Genomic DNA, 25751 nt, shown 5'->3' with positions numbered 1-25751 from the left:
CGTGACAATTTCCAGTAGCCGCAGCATTTCTGATAGGAATTATGGTGATCTTGGACAAAAGTTCTTCCTTTTAAACAAGGGTAGTGTTATTCAGTCTCACTGCTGTCCTGACTGTTTATTACTTACCACACACAGTCCACACTAAATTATTTAAAACATGCAGCTTAATGTACTCCTTGTCAAAACATAAATTTTCCACCTCACCTTCTTCCTGAGCAGAACACTAAGTCAGATACACTCTAGTACTGATTTACAGCAGGACTCTGGTGCTTCCAAGGCCTCATTAGAGTGGATGCTTCTAGAAACCTCTAAAGAGGAGGAAACTTAATGAGATCCTGCCTAGACACCTGAAGGGCTCTTTAAAATGAACTACAATAATGCTTGGTACACACCTGAACAACATATCTTTCGATCGAGCGGTGACTGATTTATCAGCGGGTGTGTGCACCCGATTTGTCTGAATGGCGTAGTTCACAGACATATCTGACTGGCCCTGCAGCACAGCCGATGAGGATATATCTAGCAGATCTATCTATACATCTTGCTGTCTGTACGGTGTGTCCGCAGCTTAAGTCAGAGTTTCCAAACTCTGCCATTACAGTCCAGGTTTTAAAGGATATGCGTGCTTGAGTCCAAATGGTTACATCAAATTGACTTGAATAGAAACCCTGACCCCTCTGGGAGAATGGAACAGGCACTATAACTTCAGCCTGGAGCATAGTGTGCAAAACCTTCCGCAATTCCAAGGCTTTGTTCCGGTCTAATGGAAGGTCTGTGGTGAAGAACTGGGATGGTGGGCCTGTGCCGAAAGGAGAGGGCATACCCGTGAGAAACCACCTCGTGAACCCAATTGTCTGTCGTAGTTATTGACCAACACTGGGCGAACTGCAGCAGGCGGCCTCCCACTTTGGGATCCCCCAAAGGGAGGCCCGGACCGTCAGGCCGCAGGTTTGTCATCCGACTTAGGGGCCGGACGTCTAGGATAGCCCCCCTCTAAACATGTGCTCCGACTGGGCACCAACGAAACTGAGATGCCATGGCTCAGGGGCGGGGTATGGAGGGGGACCCTAGTGCATCCTGGGAGGCTGAAAACTTAACTCTATGGTGCCCGATGCCTGACATCATCACCTATACCCCAAAGTATCCTGTGGATACCCTATGGACCCTGATGTAGAAAAACCTTCCCTGGTTAAGTCATCTGCCATGGGGACTAACCCCCATTTGCACATCACTGTCACCTCCCACCGTAGTGTCTGCCAATACAGACTGTGTAAATGCAGCTTATATAAATGACTGAGCTGCAGGGACTAACCCCCATCTACACAAATTGCAATGTCGCTGCCCCCTTCTGGACTTCACCTATAAGCTCCAGGTAGGGGTGACAAGGGGCGTAATGTGTTTGCTAGGGGGCCTCGCCTGGAGACCGGCGCCATGTCTGATGTCCCGCCATTGTCAGATCTCCCCTTTGAGATTAAAAAATAATTTAAGAGCAAGTGGACTATACAGCTGCTCATGCAGCTTTGAGTGGCAATGGCTATGGAGCTACAGCAGGTACTAATTACTTATTAACAAATTAAAGGTTTTTTAGTTCAAGATATAATCAGTCATTTTTGCTAATACAAGTATTTACTTACCCTGACTACAGGTGGTGTTTCCAACAGGTTAAATTCAGACGCTCTGGCAAGGTTTTTTAATTGTGCAGTTTTAAGTAGACTTGATTGAAAAGGGCTAGATGTCAGCAACATAGATGATTTATGAGGTGTTTTTTGATTGATACTTTCAAAATCTGTGGTTAGAGGTGAAGGCTCTGCCAAGACTGGATGGACAACAGAATCCAGAAATCTGCCAATCATAAACATACTACTTAGATAATGAAGCAATATGAACATTCTATATAGTTCAAAAGTTTGAGGCATTAACCTTAAAAATACTTAACCAGTTGTCAATCTGAACACTGTTATTGTGAGAAACATTAAAAACAACGTTTTATGGTTGGAAAAAACATGACTATTTTAGTGCGTTGTTGCAGTTCAATAAATTTCACAAAGCTAAAGCTTAACTTGATCAAAGCGTCCAATAATTCCTATGACACTAACCATTACTAACCTGGACAGTCTCTTGGAATTAGACATGGGCACACCAACAAAAGCGTCTGGAACTTCTGCATGTGGCAGTGGAGATATTGTATGTTGGTCTTCATTGCTTAAGCTACAATATACATGAAAATATGTGAATGCATTTGTTTCCCTAGGGCGCAATAAGAAGTGCAACAAGACTAAAAAACTGCAGATGAACTGGTAACTTCCCAACATCTGTTCCAAAAATCCACGGCTAAAAACGTGCACTTTGGTAAGAACATACTAGAACAGCAATTTCTAAAGTTTTATACAGTTTGCTCAAAACGCAGGATCCAATATATCTAAAATTTTAGTAGAACATCTCAATCCACTACCATAGCTTTTATACACAGTAGCTGATGTTTTTACAGTATTGACAATTACGTAATGTATTTTCCAAAAGTAGTACATCAACCTGCATTTGGATTTTTTATTTCACTTAAAATTCTTACCTTTTGCAAGGAGAGAATTCTCTTTCTACTTTCGCAACAGACACTTCCTTTATTTTCAACAACACATTGCTGATAAAACTTGCTCTACTTATCACGCTTCCCCTAGGAGCCTGTTTGACAACAGTAGATAAAGGCTTTGGTTTTGGCACTAAAACAAAAAGGAAAACTTATCACATAAGAAAAGAAAAAATCTAACACATATGCAGGTACTTTTCATGTGTATATCAAGGCATTGTGTTTAGCATTTTCTTTGTGATTAAAAAGGTACTGAACAGAATTTCAAACAAATATCAAGACCTGACAAACGTGATGGCCAATTATAATTACCATGGGCATACATAATGCATCATAAAATGAAGGGTAAGAATAAATCTGGTTATGTGTCGACATATTGTGTAGAAAATAGGAATTTTGATCAATTTACTATTGAATCCTTTTCTCTAAAGCAGGCTGGGGTACACTGGACCATGGGACTGTAGATTGGAACTTGAGCTGGCACTTGCTGATTAATTTGACATGCAACACTTATTTCTGTATGCGACTGAGTCCCTGAACCTGTATACTGTATGAAGTGCTACAATGTAGCGGCCGCTGCTTTTTTCATTCCAAGTTCTGTTGTGCTTCATATACAGACTGTCGCACACAGATACACAATTGTTGCATATCAAAATAATCAGCACAGTCTGCTGGTGTGTCCTATCCTAGTGGCTTCGCATTAAGACTTCTGCATTTTTGGCAAAAAAACACAAGAACTGCCTGACGCTAGCAGATTTGCACGTGACCTGATGGCTCATTCACACCAGGCAAGTCGCGCTGCGTATTGAGGCTAGATGTATAAGGACACATCTACTTACAAAACCTAATACCATCAACCTTGCAACTCCTGAATTTTAAATGCAAATAGGCAATGATAAAACCTCCATAAAGTGTGATTGGCTGGAGAAATACACAAAGATTCAAGAGTGATCCTGCACTGGCTGGAGAAATAACCTAAAACATTTGCATAACAAAAAAGAAATAACCAGCGCCCATCGGATGCACATACGTGGTATTTTTAGACTGGAAACAGAACTTTTGATTTAACAAAATGGGTGCACACTAGGTTGACCCCACCGACCTGACAATTGATAAGTGTATACACACTTACCAATTGTCTGACGGATGTGCTGGACTTGACAGTTCAACTGAGTTGAGCTCTCAATCACCACCATATCCCTGCATCATGTGTGCGGGCGATCGGCGGGTCACACGTACACGCCAGATGACCAAAATATCCTTCAAATATATTAGCCATCTGCTGTGCTGCACAGCAGATTGGATATGTCTGCGAATCGAAGTCATTCACAGACATAGCCGCTGTATAAGCCTGGCGATGCACTATAGATATATCGCCCATTCAATGGAATGGGCGATATATATATCAGTGTACACAGCTTTATAAACTAATCTGTTTTCTCAGAATTTTAAAACAATTTAATATTTAAAATTTCATCAATTGTGAAAAACATCATGTGTATTATAAATTTGTTCTGAGCAAACATGGTTAGCTTATCATTAATAATAAATTAAGTCATGTTTTAAATCTAAGAATAATTATACCACATGTGCATCCAGTAGGAACTGTTTATTCTTATTCTCTGTGTTAAACAGCAAGATGACAGCATAATCATATAATTACCAAGGAGCGAAGTCAATTAGCCTGGAAGTTAGAATTAGCCACTGTGCCGTGCGTGGAGCTATCCGATTACAGCCCGCAGGCTGCACTTAATGCAGATTTCTATTTGAGCCTCAGAAAGAGGTGAACAGAAATCTGCGTTAAATCGGGATCTTTGCCCTCATCACATCCGACAGGAACACGTTAACAATTCCCTCCGCGTCGCTCGGAAACTATGGGTTAACGTGCATTAACTGCATATTCACTGCACAAAGAAAATGGCTTGTAATTGAATAGCTCTGGGAGTAAAAAGTTCGAGGCTACAGCCCTTTTTCTCATGCTGCAACATATCGAGGCTAAATTAAATTGGCCTTAAGTGTGCAAATGGCTCACACTGTATAAAAAGGGATGAAGGGTATAGTATACTGAACACTTAATTTGAGAAAGCTAAAGCAACACAAGCTAACATTCGTGAACCACTTTGGCCATGTCAGTTGATCTTTAAATAATGTATTGTGATGTTTCAACAGTAGAAAATATTTTTAGTAAAGTTGGTTATATCTACCTTCATTCCAAATAATTGATGACAATGGGTGGGGCTTCACCCTCTCGTTCACTAGGGTTCGTTGTACTCTTGGCATTATTTTGCTATACTGATCCAGCATAGAATTTCTAGCCATTGCTCTGTCTCGTAGACGACGGTCAGAGTCATTCTGTACACAAGATTAAAAAATACAAATAGTATAATTTATGGAGGGGAAATGCAAAAAACCACAAAAACAAACGCTGCATTATAAGCACGTATGCCTAAGTACGAGACTTAGAGATGTGCGAGTTCGGTTTTACTCTGTTCTTTTCGCCAAAATTTTCGCAAGTTTGCCTTTATTTTACTGGCTATCCAAAACACGTGATAGCCGATAGCCAATGAGATGCCGTTTTTGAGATCCGAACATAGAGTAAAATCAAGTAACACCGAACCCGCACATCTCTAATGGGAATATCATTTTTATATTTGCAGAAAAACCTTTTCTCTGAACCCACTGAGGAATACTGCACCATGGGAATATAGAACCTTAATTAGGATTTTGACATTTTATAAAACTCAACCTGTTTATGGTAATCTCTCTGCTATACACCCCCACGCTGCAGGACAGAAGCAGAGAAAAATGAAACCAAGTGTGAAACACCAACACCTGATAAAATTGAACAGTAGAACTAAAATGTGTGGGCACTCGCTGTTTGCTTAAGTAACAAGAAAAAAAACAAAAAACATTCTTTTATCTTCTTCCGTTTGCTTTAGAATCCTCAAGAGTACTTTATCAAACCTGGCGGCAAAAAAAATTGAAGCTGTAACATTTTGAAAAACCACTCAGATTGTCCATGTGGCTGCCTCACACAGGCAGCAAGGCACACCGCCCACAGTTCTGGTAGAATGTGCCTTCACAAATATGTATATAATACCCGATTAACATTCAGATTTAAAATAAAACGGCCAAAATCCACCTTAAATTTAAAAATGGTATTTTTGTACTTACCATTAATTCCTTTTCTCAGAGTCCATCTAGAGGACACTGATAACCATGAGTTGCTGGAGGACACCAAAAGGAGTTGGCAATCAATACAAATTATCATCACTTTAAGACAGAAGTTCCCCCCCTGCCCAGCAACTCATGACCTTCAATACAACTTTAAAAGAAGCCCAAAACCAAAAGAACACAGTAATGTAAATAGCCAACGGATAAAGAAATGAGTATATGGGTGGAAAAGCAATGTCCCCCAGAGGGATTGTCAGAAAGTGATTTAAAGGTGAATACAGAGTAACGAAAAAAAAAAAAAGCTTGCAAAAGAGCAAGCCTAATAGAAGTGGACACCAACCAGTGTGTGAGCTGCAAAGTTCCCACACACTAAGGAACACTTAGATGCCAGACACTGAACGACTATCCACATTATGCATAGACGAAGTATGAATAAAAAAAAAAAAAAAAAAATTCCACAGAGCTTGAATTACCACCAAGAGACTCCCACAAACCTGAGAAAACAGAGGATTGCCGAAAAACCCAGCAAGACAAGTTACTCTACCTCACCGTAAAAGAACTACGGTCGAGAGCAAAGAAAAACCCCATCAGTGAAGCAACAGAAGCAATGGACCAAACCATCAGACATCACACAGAATGCCTAGCACCCCAATCCACCCAATGTTTGAGGCAAGTTTTAGAGTAGTAGAGACTCCCAAATCCAGAAGCACACATTTGGATCAGGTTCTGTAGTAAGGCAACCTAGAGTGTGACTGACACAAACGAGGCTGCCTGACCACATTGTGGGTCCCAGAACAAAGTAACCAGCATAACTCCTCCAGAAAACAAAGGGTCGCATAACCCCAGCAGATAGAAGTCCAAAAACTGAACAAGGAGAAAGGATACCAGAAGGACAGCCACCATCCTTGTAACTGAAGAAAAAAAAAAAAAACCACCAAAAACCAACCACTATAAGCAGAGAGGGGCCCAGAGGACATACCACAGAAAAGCAAGGTTGCAAAGTGGAAGTAGAATGCAGAGTAGCCACAGGATGGACAGCTCTGAGACAGACCAATGAAGAAACTGACATCCCAACATGGATCAACCCTGACTGTTCAAAAGGGCCAGTTAGAAGTCTCAATGAAAAAAAAAAGATTCCAGGGCCCTCAATGAGCAGAGGAGAGATGTGTAGCCAAAAACACCTGCACCATGCATTCCCGAACCAAACAAAAGGGACTAACGGGGCCCATCCATCAGCGAAGGATTGTCGCGATCCCGCGATGCTGCAACCCGGCATCGCAGAAATCCAACATGTTTGAATTTGCCGATTTGATGATCGTGATCAAAAAATGATCACGATCGTCAAATCGCCAGCATTTAACATAGGAAATGTCTGTGATCCAGCAACGGAGGGCAGAACATCGATGGTGGAAGGTCAGCGTTTCCATACGGAAGCAGGAAAAAGACCTATCAGAAAAAAGCTGGCCAAAACTCAGGGCACTTGAACCCAAGGACCTGTTACCACCAAGTCCTCTGCAAAGAACACTCAGTGTCACACCCAGGTTGGCCAGAAGAAAAAGGAAAGGAAGGTCCTTCTATGGCCCGTATTGAATTTGGAGCGAAAAGCCGAGATCGGCAAAAATGTTTCACCAATGACGTCATTTCGCCAGGCAGAAAAGTATCGTCATATTCAATTTGAAAGACTTTCCGCCTAGGCGGAAAGTAAATGCAATGTAATAGGCAAAAAAGTTTCGCTTATGAATAGCAGGCGGAAAAAAATTAAGAATTTTTGGGGTGCAACGTCCCCCAAAGGTTAACTGCGTAAAAAAAAAAAAAATTAACACCCCAAAAAATTACTTTCATTTTGGGGATGGAAGAAAAAAATTTTGGGGACAAAGTTAAAAGCTAGCGACATAGACCCCAGGGGGGGTCCCCACAATTATGCCCCATGTGTTTTTTTGATTGCAGGTGTTTGCAGCAGGTGGATTTTTTACGTATTTTTAAACGATGCTTCAGCAACTTTAAAATAGGCTACCCCACCATTTTCAGGTCAGACCCATTTTATTATCAGACCCAGATTTGGCACAGAGATTGGGTATGAATGTTTCTATGAGCTGGAGAAGGTCAACAATCCTCCATGATAAAATGACTTTGAACAAACTTAAGACTCCAAAATTTATATCCAACAAAAAAGGAACTTTTCCTTGTGGGACATGCAGAGCATGCCAATACATGACACAAGTTGAGGAAAGAGTACAAATTTGGACACATACATAAGTTAAATGAGCACTTTAATTGTCGTTCAACGAAAGTGATATACTGTCTGACTTGCCCATGTAATATTAAATATGTGGGCATCACCAGCCGCATGCTCAAATCAAGAGTTTTGGAACATTCAAGGAATATCAGAAACGCAGACAGATATTTTACAAAAATGAAACTACTAACAAACTATAGCAAAACATCACCACCACCTACGCCATGATCCAGAACACAAGTTGAAAGTATTTTGTCTGGAGAAAATAAAACTTGGCATAAAGGGGAGGCGACTATATAAGAGAGCTACTAAAAAAGGAAAGCGCAGGGGACCTATAGATTAGGTACCCTCGCACCATACAGTCTGAAAGAACAAATCAACTACACTGTATTCCTCAAACCTTATTAAATAGACTTATTACACCAGATTTTCTAAACCGCTCTTAATTATATCCTGAATACTAAACAAAATACAGGTACTTAGTGTTTTATTATGGTAATATATCTTTTTTTCTTTCTTATATTAATGTATATCACCAGTCTTGATTTTACACTTTAGTTTGTAGATATTTCATCTTATAATATGAATACAATTCTATGTGACACTGCTCTCTCCTGGCTGTCCTCCTACCTCTCTGACCGTTCCTTCTCTGTTTCCTCTCATGGCGACTCATCCCCCCCACAGCCTCTTACAGTAGGTGTTCCCCAAGGTTTTGTTCTTGGACCTCTCCTATTCTCTCTCTATACGTCTTCTCTAGGTAAACTCATCAGCTCTTTTGACCTCAATTATCATCTCTATGCTGATGATACTCAGATCTACCTTTCCTCACCTGATCTTTCCCCCTCTATACTGACTTGTATCTCTGCTATCTCTTCCTGGATGTCCCAGCGATTTCTCAAACTTAATATGTCTAAGACTGAGCTGATAGTCTTCCCACCCTCCCACATATCATGTCCCACTATTTCTTTATTAATAGATGGCATTACTATCTCATCTAGCCCCAAAGTGCGTTGTCTTGGAGTCATCCTGGACTCTTCCCTCTCCTTTAAACCACACATTCAGAACCTCTCACAGTCCTGTCGTTTCCATCTCAAGAATATTTCCAAGATCAGACCCTTTCTCACCCAGGATGCTACCAAAACCCTTGTACATTCACTGGTCATGTCCAGACTGGACTACTGTAACCTTCTCCTAGCTGGCCTCCCCAAATCCCATCTCTCTCCTCTCCAGTCTGTGCTCAATGCTGCTGCTCGGCTCATCTTCCTCTCCAAACGCTCTACATCTGCCTCCCCTCTTTTGCAAGCCCTCCACTGGCTCCCATTCCCTTTCAGAACCCAATTCAAGGCTCTTACACTCACTTACAAAGCCCTCACCCATTCCTCTCCCATTTACATCTCTGATCTAATCTCCCTTCACTCTTCTGTCCGCCCTCTTCGTTCACTTAATACACGCCGCCTTTCATGCCAATTGATTACTTCCTCCCACTCCCGCCTCAAAGACTTTGCCCGTGCTGCTCCTCACCTTTGGAACTCCCTCCCTCTCCCTATCAGACTCTGCACCTCTCTACCATCTTTCAAACGAGCTCTGAAGACCCACTACTTCATTAAAGCCTTCCAGCTCTCATCCTAACTTGCTGCTACATCTTCCTTTCTCCCGGCCCACCCCATTCTGTCTCACTCCTGTTTGTCTTCCCCTCCCTTAAAGAATGTAAGCTCTTTCGAGCAGGGCCCTCTACCCTCTTGTGCTTCTCCCTACTGTAATTTAATTTATCTCTTACTAGCCACTAGGGCAACTAACACTTGGCTGCTTATGCGGGCGTTAATGTCACTAATATAGCAATGTTTATCCATGTCCTGTATTGTAAGTCAATGGTTACTTTTTTGTCTATGTACTTTGTAAGGCGCTGCGGAACACTTGTGGCGCCATATAAATAAATGATAATAATAATATAGACCATTCTCAATATATATTTACTTTCCTTATTAATTTTTTTATTACACACCTCATATATAAAATATATATATATATTATATATATATATATATATGCGGTGATTTTCACTGTTAAATTGTCTGAAATAGATGAGTTATCAACTCACATTTTGTTTAGTCACTTATATACTTCACTCAATCTCCTATTTTTACCTAATTGGGTGTCCTACAATCTATCCTATTATATTTATTTTTCATTTACTTCACTAGTCTTTTTATCCTTTTAACTAAGTGATTGGAATTATATAGCAACATTGTGCACCTACAGAGGATATATGAATATTTGTTATAAGAGATTACAAAAAACATTATTTACAGACTCCAAACATATGCTTTAATATATAGAATCTACTACACTTTATACATGTGATGAACTCTCTTTAGGAGATATGCCTATATTCTTTATATATTCTCTATTTTTTGATTGTTTAGTCTCATCAATACATATATTCTATATGATAAATACACAATTCTTAGACATATAGAACCATCACATATTGTAATCTATAAATTTTTTTAAGTATTTTTATATTCACTAAAAACCTCATATTTGTTTCATATATTTTTCCATCTTCATTTGTTATTTATAATTATTATACGAAAATAATTTTATATATGACCATTAATATCAATAAGTATATGGGGAGAAAATTATATATTTTAGAATGTTAATCAAGATCAGTGATAATTAAAATGAGCCCAATGTAAATTATTCTCAACAACACAAGAGCCGAAGACAATGTGCCACTATTTTAGGCTCTCTTTATAACAACTATAAGTGACCCTATTCTATATACTTACACCTGAGTGATTTATCTGTGATAGATATAAATAATGGTGAGTACACTTAAGATTGAATTAGGAGACTCTCACTTAAAATTAATAATGATGTACAAGTCCTCACCTGGACAGATTAGATCTATTAAGTTTGACACTTAGATTGACCAATCATGTAGGCCGAAATGGAATTGGTCACCCTTTCCTATTTAAACCGCTCTCCGTAACATGTAGTCAGGTAAACAGGTGATCAAGCCTGACATAGGTGAAACGCGCATCCTGACATGGTTCCCAGCTGCAGGAGGGAACCACCAACGGCAGATCCAGGAATCGGCAATCCACACTAATCTTTTGGTAACCCAGGTATTTCCTTTCTGGTGTGTAGCGACCTTCCCGGCAGCGCATTCGGCCACTGCTATGATTTCAGCAACAGGGACAGTCTAACCCCGCACACGGGTTCAGTGTCTCCAGGAACTCACTTTTTGATTCTATCGACACTGTCCAGGAGACCCTCATCTCCGGTCTGCTCGTTGATGACCCTAGACAGCAGAAGGGTCCGGGACGTTAGTAACGTACTTTAACTTTCGCTATCCATCTATCCTGGGAGTTATACATTAAGTCTTGTGCTATTTTGAAGTGAAATAGGCATTTTTCTATCAAGGTGAAAAAATATATAATACATGACTCTTATGTTACATAACTGTTTACATCATCCAGACCTGGGTTATTATCCCAATATATTTATGCTCAGCTAATTATTATTTTCTAAGTACTTGTTATTTGATATTAGGGAGCACCACCAGCGACTACTGATATAAGTTTCAATAATTTGATTATAATTTTCATTTACTGCTGGTTTTTATATGCATTTGAATATTTGTCTGTTTGTTCCTGTGCAGGATAATATATGTCTTTCTAGACGTACTGCAGAGTTCACCTGCCTTCCACAGACTGGAGGCCCTGCACTTCCATACAAGAGCAGTTGCTGGGGACTGGATATATTTTCAGGCATCAGGCAAGTGAGCTGAGCACAGAGTGCACAGAAATGATTGAATCATAATATGTAGGAATATCAGTCTAATAACCACCGAACTAATAGTGAGCTTCCAAAGACACCCAGGCACTTTACTGACCTGGAAAACCTACGAGATAATTATATCTGCTATCCCATTTCCTTAATTAATTTTGCCTTAGTCTGTCTATTATTATTAAACTTTATTTATATGGCGCCACAAGTGTTCCGCAGCGCCTTACATAGTACATAGAACTAATAAGTGAACAAGAAACAAGTAACTTACAGTACATTACAGTGCAGGACAAGGACACGATTTATATACATTGCTGCAATAGCGATTAAAGCACTCACAATAAGCAGCCGGAGTTGGGAGTCATATGTTAGGTGGCCTAATGGGGAGTAGAAGAAAATATAAAGAGAAGCACATGAGGGAAGAGGTCCCTGCTCGTGAGAACTTACATTCTAAAGGGGAGGGTCAGACAGACAGGCGTGACACAGAAGGGGGAAATGGGGAGGAAAGAGCATGAGGTGGGTTAGGATGAATGCTGGAAGGCCTTGATAAAGTAGTGGGTCTTGAGAGCCCGTTTGAAGGTTTGTAGAGAGGTGGAGAGTCTGATAGGGAGAGGGAGAGCATTCCAAAGGTAGGGAGCAGTACGGGCAAAATCTTGGATGCGGGAGTGGGAGGAAGTAATCAGTTGGCAAGAGAGGCGGCATGCATTTGTTGAGCGAAGTGGATGGGTAGGAGTGTGAAGGGAGAGAAGGTCAGAAATGTATGCGGGAGAGGATTTGGTGAGGGCTTTGTAGGAGAGTGTAAGAACCTTGAATTGGCATCTGAAGGGGAAGGGGAGCCAGTGTAGGGCTTGAAGGAGAGGGGAAGCAGATGTAGAATGTCTGGAGAAGATGAGCCGAGCAGCAGCATTGAGAAATTACTGTAGTGGAGAGAGGTGAGAGACTGGGAGGCCAGCTAGGAGAAGGTTACAGTAGTCCAATCTGGAGATGACCAGTGAGTGGATGAAGGTTTTAGTGGCATCCTGGGTGAGGAAGGGTCTAATCCTGCAGATATTTTTTAGGTGGAAACGGTAGGACTGCAAGAGGTGCTGAATGTGTGGTTTAAAGGAGAGGGAGGAGTCTAGGACAACCCCAAAACAGCACACTTTGGGGCTAGAGGAGATAGTTGTGCCATCAATAGATAATGAAATTGTGGGAGGGTGGGAAGATGATCAGCTCAGTCTTAGACATGTTAAGTTTAAGAAAGCGCTGGGACATACATGAAGGGACAGCAGAGAGACAGTTGGAGATACGGGTAAGGAGCGAGGGGGAGAGCTCAGGGGTGGAAATGTAAATTTGAGTATCATCAGCATAGAGACAATATTGGAGGTCAGAGGAGTTAACGAGTTCACCTAAAGAGGACGTATATAGGGAGAAAATGAGAGGTCCAAGAACAGAACATTGGGGAACTCCTACTGTTAGTGCAAGTGGTGGGGGGGAGGGGGGGGGGGGGGAGAGGAGTCATGAGAGGACACAGAAGGAACAATCAGAGAGGTAGGAGGAAAGCCAGGAGAAGGCAGTGCCACGTAAACCGAGAGAGTAAAGGATGTTTGCAGGAGGAGAGGGTGGTCTACAGTGTCAAATGCAGCAGAGAGGTCAAGGAGAATGAGCAGAGAGTAGTGGACCTTGGATTTGGCAGCAAGGGAGGTCGTTGTTGATTTTCGTGAGGGCAGTTTCAGTGGAGTGGAGAGAACAGAAGCCAGACTGAAATGAGTCAAGGAAGGAGTGGGAGGAAAGAAAGGTGGTAAAGCAGTTGTAGACAATACACTCAAGGAGTTTGGAAGCAAAAAGGGAGAAGAGATGGGTCGATAGTTGGAAAGTATGTTAGGATCAAGGGTAGGTTTTTTAAGAATGGCGGAGACAAGGGCATGTTTGAATGCAGAAGGGACAGTGCCAGATAGGGAGAGATTAAGGAGGTGAGCAAGATGAGAACAGGCAGAAGGAGACTGGTAAAAGAGGAGACGGGAAGGGATAGGGTCAAGAGGGGAGGTGAAAAGAGGGGAGGTTATAATTTCGAACAGGGTTTCCTGTTGCACTAGATACCATATATGCCTATATAAATCAATATCGTAAACCCCACATATATCACTATCTCTCGTTCGGAAAACGTGGGTGTGCTACCACGGACAATGTATAATACCACAAAATGATACAAAAAAGAGGGAAATGTCCATTGCGGTGCACTAATCAGACAACATGACATAAAACATAACTTTTATTAATTAATCAATAATATAAGGACTAAAAAGCAAAATATTAAAAAGGGGATGGTGATGTGTGTGATATGAATGAATATAGGTTGATGGAAATATGTATGATGATGAAAATACACTGAATAAAGACAAATAAATTTATGTGGGAGATATATATATTTAAATTGAGAGCCAAGACACTAAATGTGGCTGAATATTTAGGATACAAGCATGGAAGCCTATCACTATAAAAATGAAAGATAAAGAGAAGAGTCACATCACCAATGTGTAGAGATAATCAAGTGTTAATATCAGAAGTAAAAACACCACATTTGTGCATATAATTATAGTAAGATTATAAATAGTGGAAGATTTACAAACACTATTATAACTGGGTGTTAATCCATGAACAAACACTAATAGGAGAGTTATTCTGCATTTATCATCATTTAGAACAGTGAAATTGCAATCCTTACACGTTCCAATTGATGATACAATTTAGGTAGCGTGGGCTGTGATATTAGAGGACAGTACTATTTTACTTGCAGTAAAGGGAACAATTCAGTCCCTATTGGGATGTAGATACCCTATTAGATATCTGCAAGGGAATAGGATCCCACATATCACGTAAACCTCAACCTACATGATATAGATTATACTATACTCCCATACATGGATTTCAGTAACAAGAGGATAAGGTTTTTACCTATCCTGGATCATACATGCTAACCAGTCCAATGATATTGACATCAGGATACATAGTATAAAAGGAGCGCACGCTTTTTTATTAATACATTCATTCATATCACACACATCACCATCCCCTTTTTAATATTTTGCTTTCTAGTCCTTATATTATTGATTAATTAATAAAAGTTATGTTTTATGTCATGTTGTCTGATTAGTGCACCGCAATGGACATTTCCCTCTTTTTTGTATCATTTTGTGAAAAGAGGGGAGGACCAGATGAGGGCCATGACTTCCTCTCCAGAAACAGGGGAGAAGACTATCAGAGTTGGTGAGACAGAAAAGGAGGGGTGGTCCGGGAAAGGAGGGGGAGGAGTGCTGAGGGTCTGATGGGATATGAAATCCTCACGTATGGAGTCAATCTTAGAAGTAAAGCAAAGTCAAGGGCAGAGAGCGAGGAGGGGAAGGGTAGAGGAGGGAGTTGAAAGTGGCAAAGAGAAGCCAGGGGAGGAGATTAGGTTATTGACATATGTTTGAGACAGCACAGCACTTAGGAAGAGAATAAATTTGAAATGGCGGAAGTCAGCCTTAAGCTGCATACACAATGATTTTTTGAACGATCGTTAAATATCGTTTAACGATAATTTTTGAAAAAATCGTTCACTTTCTGAGTCAAACGATGAACGATCATCGTTCACGTTTGTAGTTCAGTCAGACTTGTTAACTCAGCGATTTTCATTAAGCGAATATGCAAATATAGTTTGTAGTTCAAAAAAATCGTTAATTTCACAAAATCTGACAGAAAAAAAATTGTTCATAAAATCGTTGGTAACAAAATCGTTGTGTGTATATGCAGCTTAAGAGCGTGATTTTCTCGACTGACGCTCGGCAATTCTTGAACACTTTTGCAGGCATCTGGTGCACTTGGAATGCCAGGGTTGTGGTGTGGATCTGCGAGGGTGAGTAGTTATTGCCGGAGCAACAGAGTCGAGACCAGAAGTAAGGGAGGAATTGTACAGGGAAGTAGCTTGTTCAGGACAGGAGAGAGAACGGTTAGGGTAGAGAAGAGAGTCCAGCAGGGAGGAAAAAGCAACAGTGTCAGTAGCCTCAATATTACGCTTAGTAATGGTAATGGTAGGAGGTAAAGGAGGGGGAAGGAGAGAGGGATAGGTTAAAAGAGAGAAGGTGATGGTCAGAGAGGGGGGAATGGGGAATTGGAGTAATCAGAAATATCACAACGGTGAGTAAAGACCAGGTCAAGTGAGTGCCCACTCACATGGGAGGGTGATGAGGTCCATTGGGCAAGACCAAATGAAGAGGTGAGGGTAAGGAGTTTAGCTTCAGAGGATTCTGTGGGAATGTCAATAGGAATATTAAAATCACCTAGGATAATGGAGGGAACATCTGAGGAGAGAAAGTGAGGGAACCCGGAAGCGAAGTTGTCAAGGAATTTGGAGGGAGAGCCAGGGGGGACGGTAAATGACAGCTACTCTGAGGTTTACTGGTTGGAAGAGGCATATAACATGAACCTCAAATGTGAGGAATGTAAGGGATGGTTCAGAGGGTATTAACTGGTGGATAGAAGGACCCCAATACCACCATCATGGCGACCCCAGGCCGGGGTGTGTGGGAGAAGGCAAGGCCCCCAGAAGATAGAGCAGCAGGAGAAGTGGTCAGAGGGTGAGATCCAGGTTTCAGTAATGGCTAGGAGATTCAGGGAGTTGGAGATGAAAAGGACATGGGTGGGGACCAGTTTATTACAGACTGACCTGGCATTCCAGAGGGCACAGGATAGAGAGATAGCATTTGTGGGGGAGATGTGAAGAATATTATCCGGGTTGCTGTAACGTGGAGGTAAGATTAATTTGGGGGACCGATATGAATAGAGTTTAGCGATGGTGCGGGCACCTGAGCTAGAAAGGGAACCTGTAGGAGGTGGGCAGGGAGGGAAATGAGGATGGTAGTGGGGTGAAGTGACAGGGAGATGAGTGTAGGAGGAGGGTTTGGTGGTGGGGTAGTAGGTAGATTTGAACTCAAATCCTATATCTTGTTTGAATACTAAAAGGCATGATCATGAGAACATCCTCTACACTCCCTGCATCAAACCTTTTTATCAACAGTGATATTAATCACTTATTTCCTACCCTCAAATTTACACATTTTTAGAGCCAACATTTTCAACCTGTTATCAGAAAATTAAAACTCACATCTTACAATAATCACTTCACTTTTACTATTTGTGCCAAATCCAGGTCCAGTCACACCGCCTATACACATCATTCTGATTCAAAACACAATAGAAATCTTCAATCTTCTAGAAATAACCAATATGGATTGCTCAACAAAACACTGCCTCAATCACAGGCTTTTCACATAGTGTTTTCTACTTATCCAACACCTCAGACAGACAAGGCAGTGGAGTTTGACTACTCCCTTCCCAACACTGCACATCCACAGTTCTGTCAATTGTCCCATCACTCATGTTCCCATCTTCAGAAGCACATGCAATTTGAATTTTTCAAACCATTTTGTGCATCACTGGGATCTACTGTCCCCATGGACTTTACCACAACAGTTGCTAGGAACATTTCTTTACCTGACCGATTTCTTATCTTCTCACATCCCACCATTTAAATCTCCCCACTGATCATCCAAATGCTCTCTCTACTCTCCAGACTACACTAACCTCCCCTTAGTCTCACTCAATGGACCAACCACTCTAGTTAGTGGTATGCCCACCAAGTTGATTTGGGTTTCTATAGACTATATTCAGTTTCACCTGCAAATTCTCCACCACCACTAGTTTAAAACTCTGTGCTATGAAATACTACAATTTTGCTTCATACCCTTGAATTCTAAGCTCAATTATCAGATTGTTTCAATTTGTAAAATGCTGTAGAATATAAAAGGCACAAAAAATATGAGATATGATAAGAACTTACCTTTTTTATCTCTATTTCTACGAAGTCCATAGGGTTCCACAGGATACCTTGGGGTATAGGTGATGACGTCAGGCATCGGGCACCATAGAGTTAAGTTTTCAGCCTCCCAGGATGCACTAGGGTCCCCCTCCTATACCCCGCCCACGAGCCAAGGCATCTCAGTTATGTACCAAGCCATAGGCCGGAGGATGAGAAGGGAGAGAGAAAAAAGATCTGGACACACACAAGAATCACATTCTCACCAGAGAGAGACGGAAAAAAAAACGGTGACCAGAGTAAAGCCCATCTGCAGCACAGGTGCGGCAGTCCTGTGGAACCCTATGGACTTCGTAGAAATAGAGATAAGGGTAAGTTCTTACCATATCTCATATTTTCTACTTCAGGGTCCATTGGGTATCCACAGGATACCTTGGGAATGTCCCAAAGGGGTGGGGGACGCTCCTGTGCTGAAAGGAGAATCCGCCACCCGAAGGAAGCATCCTGACATTCAAAGGTGTTAAACGCGTAATACCTCACAAGGGTGTGGACAGAGGACCACGTGGCAGCCTTGCAGATCTGGACTGCAGAGGCACCACGTCGAGCTGCCCACGAAGGACCCACAGACCTAGTGGAATGAGCCCTCACAGAGGATGGAACCGGGAGGCCTTCATGAAGATAAGCTTCTGAAATTGCCATACGGATCCAACCTGCCAAAGTTTGCTTTGAAGCAGGCCAACCCTTTTTTACGGAAGCCATAGAGGACAAACAAGGCGTCCGACTTCCTAAACGAAGAAGTGCGGTCAACATAAATCCTTAAGGCCCGCACAACGTCCAAAGTGGCCTCACCCACTGAAAGGTCAGGTGAGTTAAAAGCCGGCACAACGATTTCCTCGTTGATATGAAAACGAGAAAAAACTTTGGAAAGAAAATCAGGACGAGTGCGCAGCACTGCCCTGTTCCCATGAAAAATCAAGAAAGGGGGTCTACAAGAGAGCCCCTAAATCAGAAACACGTCTCGCCGAAGCGATGGCCAGAAGGAAAATTGTTTTAGCTGTCAGCCATTTAAGATCCACTGAGCCCAGTGGTTCAAACGGCGGTCCCTGGAGAGCCCTCAGGACCACAGCCAAATCCCAAGGCACCACCTGTGGAACAAATGGCGGCTGAATTCGAAGAACACCTTGCATAAAGGTGCGCACATCAGTGATTGTAGCAATCCTACGATGGAACCAGACAGACAGGGCAGAAACCTGCACCTTCAAAGAAGCAAGGCGTAGCCCATGGTCTAGTCCCGCCTGTAGGAAGGCTAGCACTCGACAGACGGAACTCCCGAGGTGCATAACCTCTCGGTCGACACCACAGGGAGAACGTATGCCACACACGATGGTATATTCTTGCAGAAGACTGTTTCCGACCTCTTAGCATAGTTCGTACTACAGAGCTGGAAAACCCCCTGGACCTCAACAGCCACGCCGTCAAAGACAGCCGAGTCAGGTCCGGGTGAAGACAAGGACCCTGTGACAGTAGGTCCGGTCGTAGCGGCAACCGCAGAGGAATGTCCACGGACAGACCCTGAAGGTCTGAGAACCAGTGCCGTCTGGGCCACGCGGGAGCTATCAACAGGAGCGTCCCTCCTTCCTGTTTGAATTTCCGGATTACCCGTGGAAGAAGGGAAAATGGAGGAAAGAGATAAGCAAACCGGAACGTCCACTGGACGGACAGAGCATCCACCAGAGACGCCTTTTCGTCTCTTGTGCGAGACCCGTACACCGGCAACTTGCTGTTGTGCCGTGACGCCATGAGGTCGATCTCTGGAAGACCCCACCTGTCCACCAGAAGTTGAAAGATGTCCTGGTGCAGAGACCATTCCCCCAAATGAACGTGCTGGCAACTGAGAAAGTCGGCCTCCCAGTTGACTCCCGGGATGAATACAGCTGATATGGCCGGGAGATTGTGCTCCGCCCAGATCAGGATTCGGGACACCTCTACAGGTGCCGCCCGACTTCGGGTTCCTCCTTGCCGATTTATGTAGGCCACGGTGGTGGCGTTGTCCGACTGGACCTGCACGGAATGACCCTGGAGAACGTGATGGGCCTGCTGGAGAGCATTGAAAATGGCACGGAGTTCCAAGATGTTTATCGGAAGCTCCTTTTCTGCCCTGTGGGACCAGTGTGGACCAGTGACCACTCCCCAGCCCCGAAGACTGGCGTCCGTTGTCAATAAGACACAGTTTGCCACCCAAAACGGACAACCCTTGTTGAGATGGGTCGTCTGCAGCCACCAGGCAAGGGACAGGCGAACCTCCGGAGTGAGCACCATCGTCTGGGATTTGAGACTCTGGGGCAGTCCATTCCATTTGGACAGTATCAATTGCTGCAGAGGTCTGGAGTGAAACTGGGCATATTCCACCATGTCGAATATGGACACCATGGAGCCCAGTAACCTCATTGCCGAGTGAAGAGACACACGGTGACTCTGCAGACAACTGCGCACCCTCAACTGCAAGGCAGAGATCTTTTCCCCCGTCACAAAGATCCTCTGCTGACTGGAGTCCAACAAGGCTCCGAGGTGTAGAATCCTTGGAGACGGGATCAGGGTGGACTTTTGCCAGTTTATAAACCAGCCGTGCCGTTGCAGTACTGCAATCGTCAGATCCAGATGGTGTAGAAGGAGCTCCGGAGACCCTGCTACCAACAGGTGGTCGACTAGGTACGGCAACATGCTGACTCCCTGCAGCCGCAGGGAAGCCGCCATGACCGCCATAACCTTGGTGAACACACGTGGTGCTGTCGCCAGGCCAAAAGGTAACGCCCGGAACTGGAAGTGATCGTTGCGGATTGCAAGCCTGAGGAACTGTTGATGGCGCGGAAGAATAGGGACATGCAGGTAAGCGTCCTGTATGTCCAACGACACCATGTAATCCCCAGGTTCCAGCGCCAGAATGATGGACCGTAGGGTCTCCATTCGAAACCTCGGCACCCGCAAGGACTTGTTGAGTGCTTTGAGGTTGAGGATCGGACGGTACGACCCATTGGGTTTCTGCACCAAAAACGATTGGAATAGAAACCCAGGCCCCTCTGGGAGAAAGGAACAGGCACTATAACTCCAGCCTGGAGCATAGTGTGCAAAACCTTCCGAAATTCCGTGGCTTTGTTCCGGTCTGATGGAAGACCCGTGGTGAAAAATCGGGATGGGGGTCTGTGCAGAAAGGAGAGGGCATATCCCTGTGAGAAACCACCTCGTGAACCCAACTGTCTGTCGTGGTTACCGACCAACACTGGGCGAACCGTAGCAGACGGCCTCCCACTTTGGGATCCCCCAAAGGGAGGCCCAGACAGTCAGGCCGCAGGTTTGTCATCGGACTTAGGGGCCGGACATCTGGTACTCCAGGCCTGCTTCCAGGGCTTGGCCGATTTCTTGGGGCCAGCCTGTCGGGGAAAGGACTGTGCTTTAGGCCTACCCTGGGCCCTGTAAGGCTGAAAGGACGGCGTACCTGAACTGGAAGGAACTGCAGCAGACGGGAGACATGCCAATTTGGCTGCCGCCAGCGTGGCTACAATTTTGTCCAGATCCGGACCAAATAGGACTTCTCCATTAAAAGGCAAAGCTTCCAAGCACTTTTAGTAATCAGCGTCCGCCTTCAAAGATCGCAACCATAAGGTGCGAATAAGCCGCCACAGCTGCCGAAGAAATCCGAGAAGTCAGGGTACTGATATCTAAAGCCGCTTCATTAATGTAAGTGGCCGAATCCCGGAGATTGCCTATCAACTCGGTCTGTTCAGCCGAACAGTCGGAATCGAAAGACGCCTCTAAACTATCTGCCCAGCGCTCCATAGCTCTGGCTACCCAGCAAATGGCCATAGCCGGCCTGGCTGCCCCCCCCCCAGCGAGGGAATAAACAGACTTTAGGCAGATTTCCACCTTATGGTTCGTGGCATCCTTTAAGGAGGACATGGAGGGCATGGGCAACGTGGCACTTCTGACCAGGCATGTTACATGGGAATCCACCTGTGGCGGGGATTCCCACTTAGCAAAATAATTGTCCGCAAACGGATAAGCCACTGCTAAACGTCTTTGAGGCTGATACCGTTTGCCAGGATGTTTCCACGCCTCCTCTAAGTGGTCCACCAATTGACCCGAAAGAGGAAACACTGTGGCGTCACCCTTAACATCTTTGAAAAAGGCATATTTGGATTTTGATACCGGAGGTTCATCATCCTCAATAACTAAAGCTGTGCGGACTGCACGAATAAGGCCAGGTATATAAACCTTAGACTTAGCGTCCGACTCTTTAGTACGGAGAGGTTCTTGGTCCGAAAGATCCAGTATCTCCCCATCATCGGTCGTCCCCTCGTCATCCTCATAAGGAGTGGACAGAGACGCCGCCGGCAGCTTATGAGGCCGCAACGCAGACTCCCCTTGTAACACATCTGACAAATGCTGCACAGAACTTGTCAGAGAATTAACCCACGCAGGCTCCTGAGATACCAGAGGAGGGGAAATAGGGAAAATATGGGGTACCATCAGTTGTCTAGGGAAGCCCTGCATTGGTGACTACACCACTGACTGTTGGGACAATCCCATCTGAGGGAACGCAGGTTGCGGAGCTAACTGGCCCACTAGGGTTGTAAGCGCTTTAGCGAAACAAGCCCAGGACGGCTCCTGAACTGGAGCCGTGACAGTAATTGGCCGAGTCAATAAAAAACACTGCCGACATAGCCCCTCCACGCTACCCTCCTCCTCTGCTATAGGTACCTTACTCCTAGTACACAGAAGCTGGAGAGGAAAATCACTCTCAGACATGATGGCAAGTATGTGACCCTTCTCACTGATATGCGTTAGCATAGTGGGAGAACCGCCCTGCAATCTCCGCACCGCTAGGGCTTTAGCAGAAGAAGAGCAGGGACAGTGAAAAGGCTGACAGTAGAAAGTGAAAGTACAGGCAGCAGATGCTAGCAGCAGTCACATACAATGCAAAGAAATCAATTCCTGCACTATCAGCACTGATCCTCAACTACGCAGACACAGTCTGGAAGGACACAGCGCTGCATACACAGGCCTGTTCCAACGGAGGAGAGGTATGCCGGGGGACCCAGACCATGATGCCACCGATCAGCAGCGTCCAGCAACGTTCACCATGCTTCAGGAAAGATGGCCACCGAGGAGCAGAGAGGAGGCGGCCGGCCTGGGGGAGGAGCGCTGCCACAGGGCCAATCGGCAAGTACAGAGAGGTTGTGTGCAGCGTGGGTGGCGCCGGCTATGTACAGGGAAGGCGCGCTCCCCTGGCATGCAATTAACCCCTGGGACGTTGCAGCGCTATTGCTCAGCTGCGGTCCGCTGTCCCAGGGGGGTAGTGGAAGCGCAGGTCCGTAACCTGGCTCCACGCTGCAGCCAGTCCCCAAGGAGCCTCCTGCCTGGGGACTCTGGACCATGTTCCAGCGGGGACCCACCGCGGGACCCCGCTGCTTACCTGCTGTCCTCCTTAAATCCGGCCATGGTTCCAAACATCTGGGGTCACCGCTAGCTGTGACCCCAGATGTCTACCAGCATCCCGGATCAGTACCGGCGTTCTGGTACCGGCGGGGGTGTAGGGAAGACAGCACGGACATCAAGAATGACTGTCCATGCTGTACTTCCAGATGTGCAGCCACAGCTGCCTTGTAGAAAACTTCAGGGGCTAGCCTTACCCCCCTCTAAACAGGTGCATCCGACTCCGAGCCGGGCACCAACAAAACTGAGATGCCTTGGCTCACGGGCGGGATATAGGAGGGGGACCCTAGTGCATCCTGGGAGGCTGAAAACTTAACTCTATGGTGCCCGATGCCTGACATCAGCACCTATACCCCAAGGTATCCTGTGGATACCCTATGGACCCTGAAGTAGAAATAAAAGTTAATAAATAAATCTATTCAGGTTTTTTTAAAAGGAAATTAAGATGACCAAATAAGGAAGGCAAGTTTATGAATAGCACATTGAGGTCTATAAAACTCCTCAAAGAGAATAGTCAGAAGACTGCGTCTGACTGGCCCACACTGTTCACTGACAGTATGACTCAGTTGAAGATTTTCAAAATAAACAGGTTTAGTACTAAAGGTTCCGCCTTTAATTGATCAAAATGTTTTTATCAAGTACTCATATCTGATGAAGGCTAACATTACACCTAAACAATCTGTGTTCCGCAGGCAGTTCAGCCAGTTCATAAAGTCTAGTAATAAACCATTATGCCTTAGGGAGAAATTAAGCTTATCGCATGTCCCTACAAACACATTAGTCAAAGCTAAATGTGGGGCTGCAATTGCACCCTTTAGAGTATTGGAGTTTTTAGTGACTGGGCAGGTCCACCAGTGTAAACATGCAACATAGATGTTAGATAGTACAGTAGTATTGATTCTGGGCAAAGGGAACCCCTAAAGAAAGGTTGAGACATTTAGAGCCATATCCAATTAGCCCCGAACACTGTTCGGGCGCTAATTGATCCCCGCGATCTGCGAAAAACGGGGATTTTTCGCTGATAATCCCCGATTTTCGCCAATATTTTTTTCATCGCTATCCTATTAATTCGGGCGAATTAATAGGATAGTTCGCCCGTTAAGACATAGGAGCCGCGATACGCTCGCGGCCCTGTGTTCTCGCCTTTTTCTGGGCAAAAAAACGGCACTTATTGTGGATTATTCCGAGCGAGCTGAGTAGCCGTGGTAATTTACTGCGGCTAATTGGATATGGCCCTTACTCAATTGCACAATTGTTTGGCGCTATAGCAAGGATAAGTCTACAGAAGACTTGTATTATTTCTTTAAAATGTTAATACAGAGAACTTGTGTAAGTGGATGTTCCTAGTATAGAAAGAAAAAAAAAAAAAAGAAAAAAAAAATATAAATATTTATTTATTTATATATTTATATATATATATATATATATATATATATATATATATATATATATATATATATATATATATATATATATATATATGATACTAAGAGCGTATTTGGCTTCTGAAAATGTTTAGCCCTAAGATTTGAAAGAGATAACCAGAGTATCACATATAGGACCATACAAAATAATTGCAACCTTAACCCAGTTAACCCTGAATTCCAATAGATATACCACTATATGGTTTAAGAAAAGGGATAGCTGATGCAATATATAAAAAAAAAAAAGTTGGTTAACTTACCAGATTGTAACTTTTTAATGACTGGTTCAGTTGCAAAGCTGGCACATAATTTGCTCTCTGTAAATGATGTAACAAAAGCAGCTCCTGATTTTGCAAACCTCCACTTGCATGCAAAAACTTATGCAAATAGTGCTGCAAATTAAATAAAAAGCATTATGAGTATAGCAACATTGCAGGTATTACTATATTTACACTTGTGTCATCTCTTACTTGTTCTGAGTCTGTGTAAGTGAACTTAAGCAAGTCTTCCATAAGCCCCATTTCTTGACAGGTTTCATACATATGCATTAAGAGTTCTTCTACGTTCAGTCTGCTACAGTGAAGTCTTTGCAGATTCCAGGCTTCAATAATGTATCTAAGAAGAAAAACAGTCAGTCATTCAGTTTAGAGTATTAAACATATAAAATAGTACTTTCTGTCCCATTGAGAAGTCTCCTCCCAAAAAAAAAAAAAAAAAGTCCATGTTCTTTATGTTCTTTTATCATGGATATTTGGAATTAATTCTGGAAGATGCACCAACAAAACTAAGTATGCCCTTCCCTACATTCCTTGCTTAGTACATATTTAAACAACTGAGTAAGAGTGCCAAAAAAAGTTCTTGCATACCCATCTGAGATGCCACAAGGTCTTTGATTTTTTTTAAGCCATGTGCATCATGGATACACATTTACAAACTGAACACCACAAAAAAAATTACAAAAAAAAAAACTAAGTTCGTTTTGCCTCCTCCCTTTATATTCAGGCAGCCCCTATCAAATGTACAGTGTTTCAAGTCAAATTTAAATTTGTACTTGCCATTCTTAAGAATGCCAAGTAAACATTACCTTGAGAGAAAAATTATATTGTCAGTGGTAACCAAACCTGGGGCCCAGGGCCTGCTCGAAGGCACATTTGACCAGTGCGGTCGAACAGGGGCACCACACCATAGAGGGCGCATCCCTTCCAACCATACCGA

General features: G+C 43.5%; 1 protein-coding gene across 3 annotated transcripts in view; it reads right to left on the bottom strand.

The window, feature by feature from the left end:
• The window catches only part of AHCTF1 (AT-hook containing transcription factor 1), a 222981-nt gene that overhangs the window by 76890 nt on the left and 120340 nt on the right, over positions 1-25751 (bottom strand). For all 3 annotated transcript variants that reach the window (XM_088474344.1, XM_088474346.1, XM_088474345.1), the window contains 6 exons: positions 25007-25151; positions 24797-24928; positions 4789-4936; positions 2570-2717; positions 2107-2208; positions 1635-1842 (listed from right to left, as the gene is read on the bottom strand). In XM_088474344.1, coding sequence (XP_088330470.1) covers positions 1635-1842; positions 2107-2208; positions 2570-2717; positions 4789-4936; positions 24797-24928; positions 25007-25151 — 883 coding nt within the window. The remainder of the gene's footprint in view (positions 1-1634; positions 1843-2106; positions 2209-2569; positions 2718-4788; positions 4937-24796; positions 24929-25006; positions 25152-25751) is intronic.

The sequence above is a fragment of the Taudactylus pleione genome, unplaced genomic scaffold (genome assembly GCF_031769625.1).
Source record: "Taudactylus pleione unplaced genomic scaffold, aTauple2 ptg000154l, whole genome shotgun sequence".
Classification (NCBI taxonomy): Eukaryota; Metazoa; Chordata; class Amphibia; order Anura; family Myobatrachidae; genus Taudactylus; species Taudactylus pleione.
Note: the sequence above shows the minus strand (reverse complement) of the source record. Positions and strands in the feature narration are given on the sequence as shown.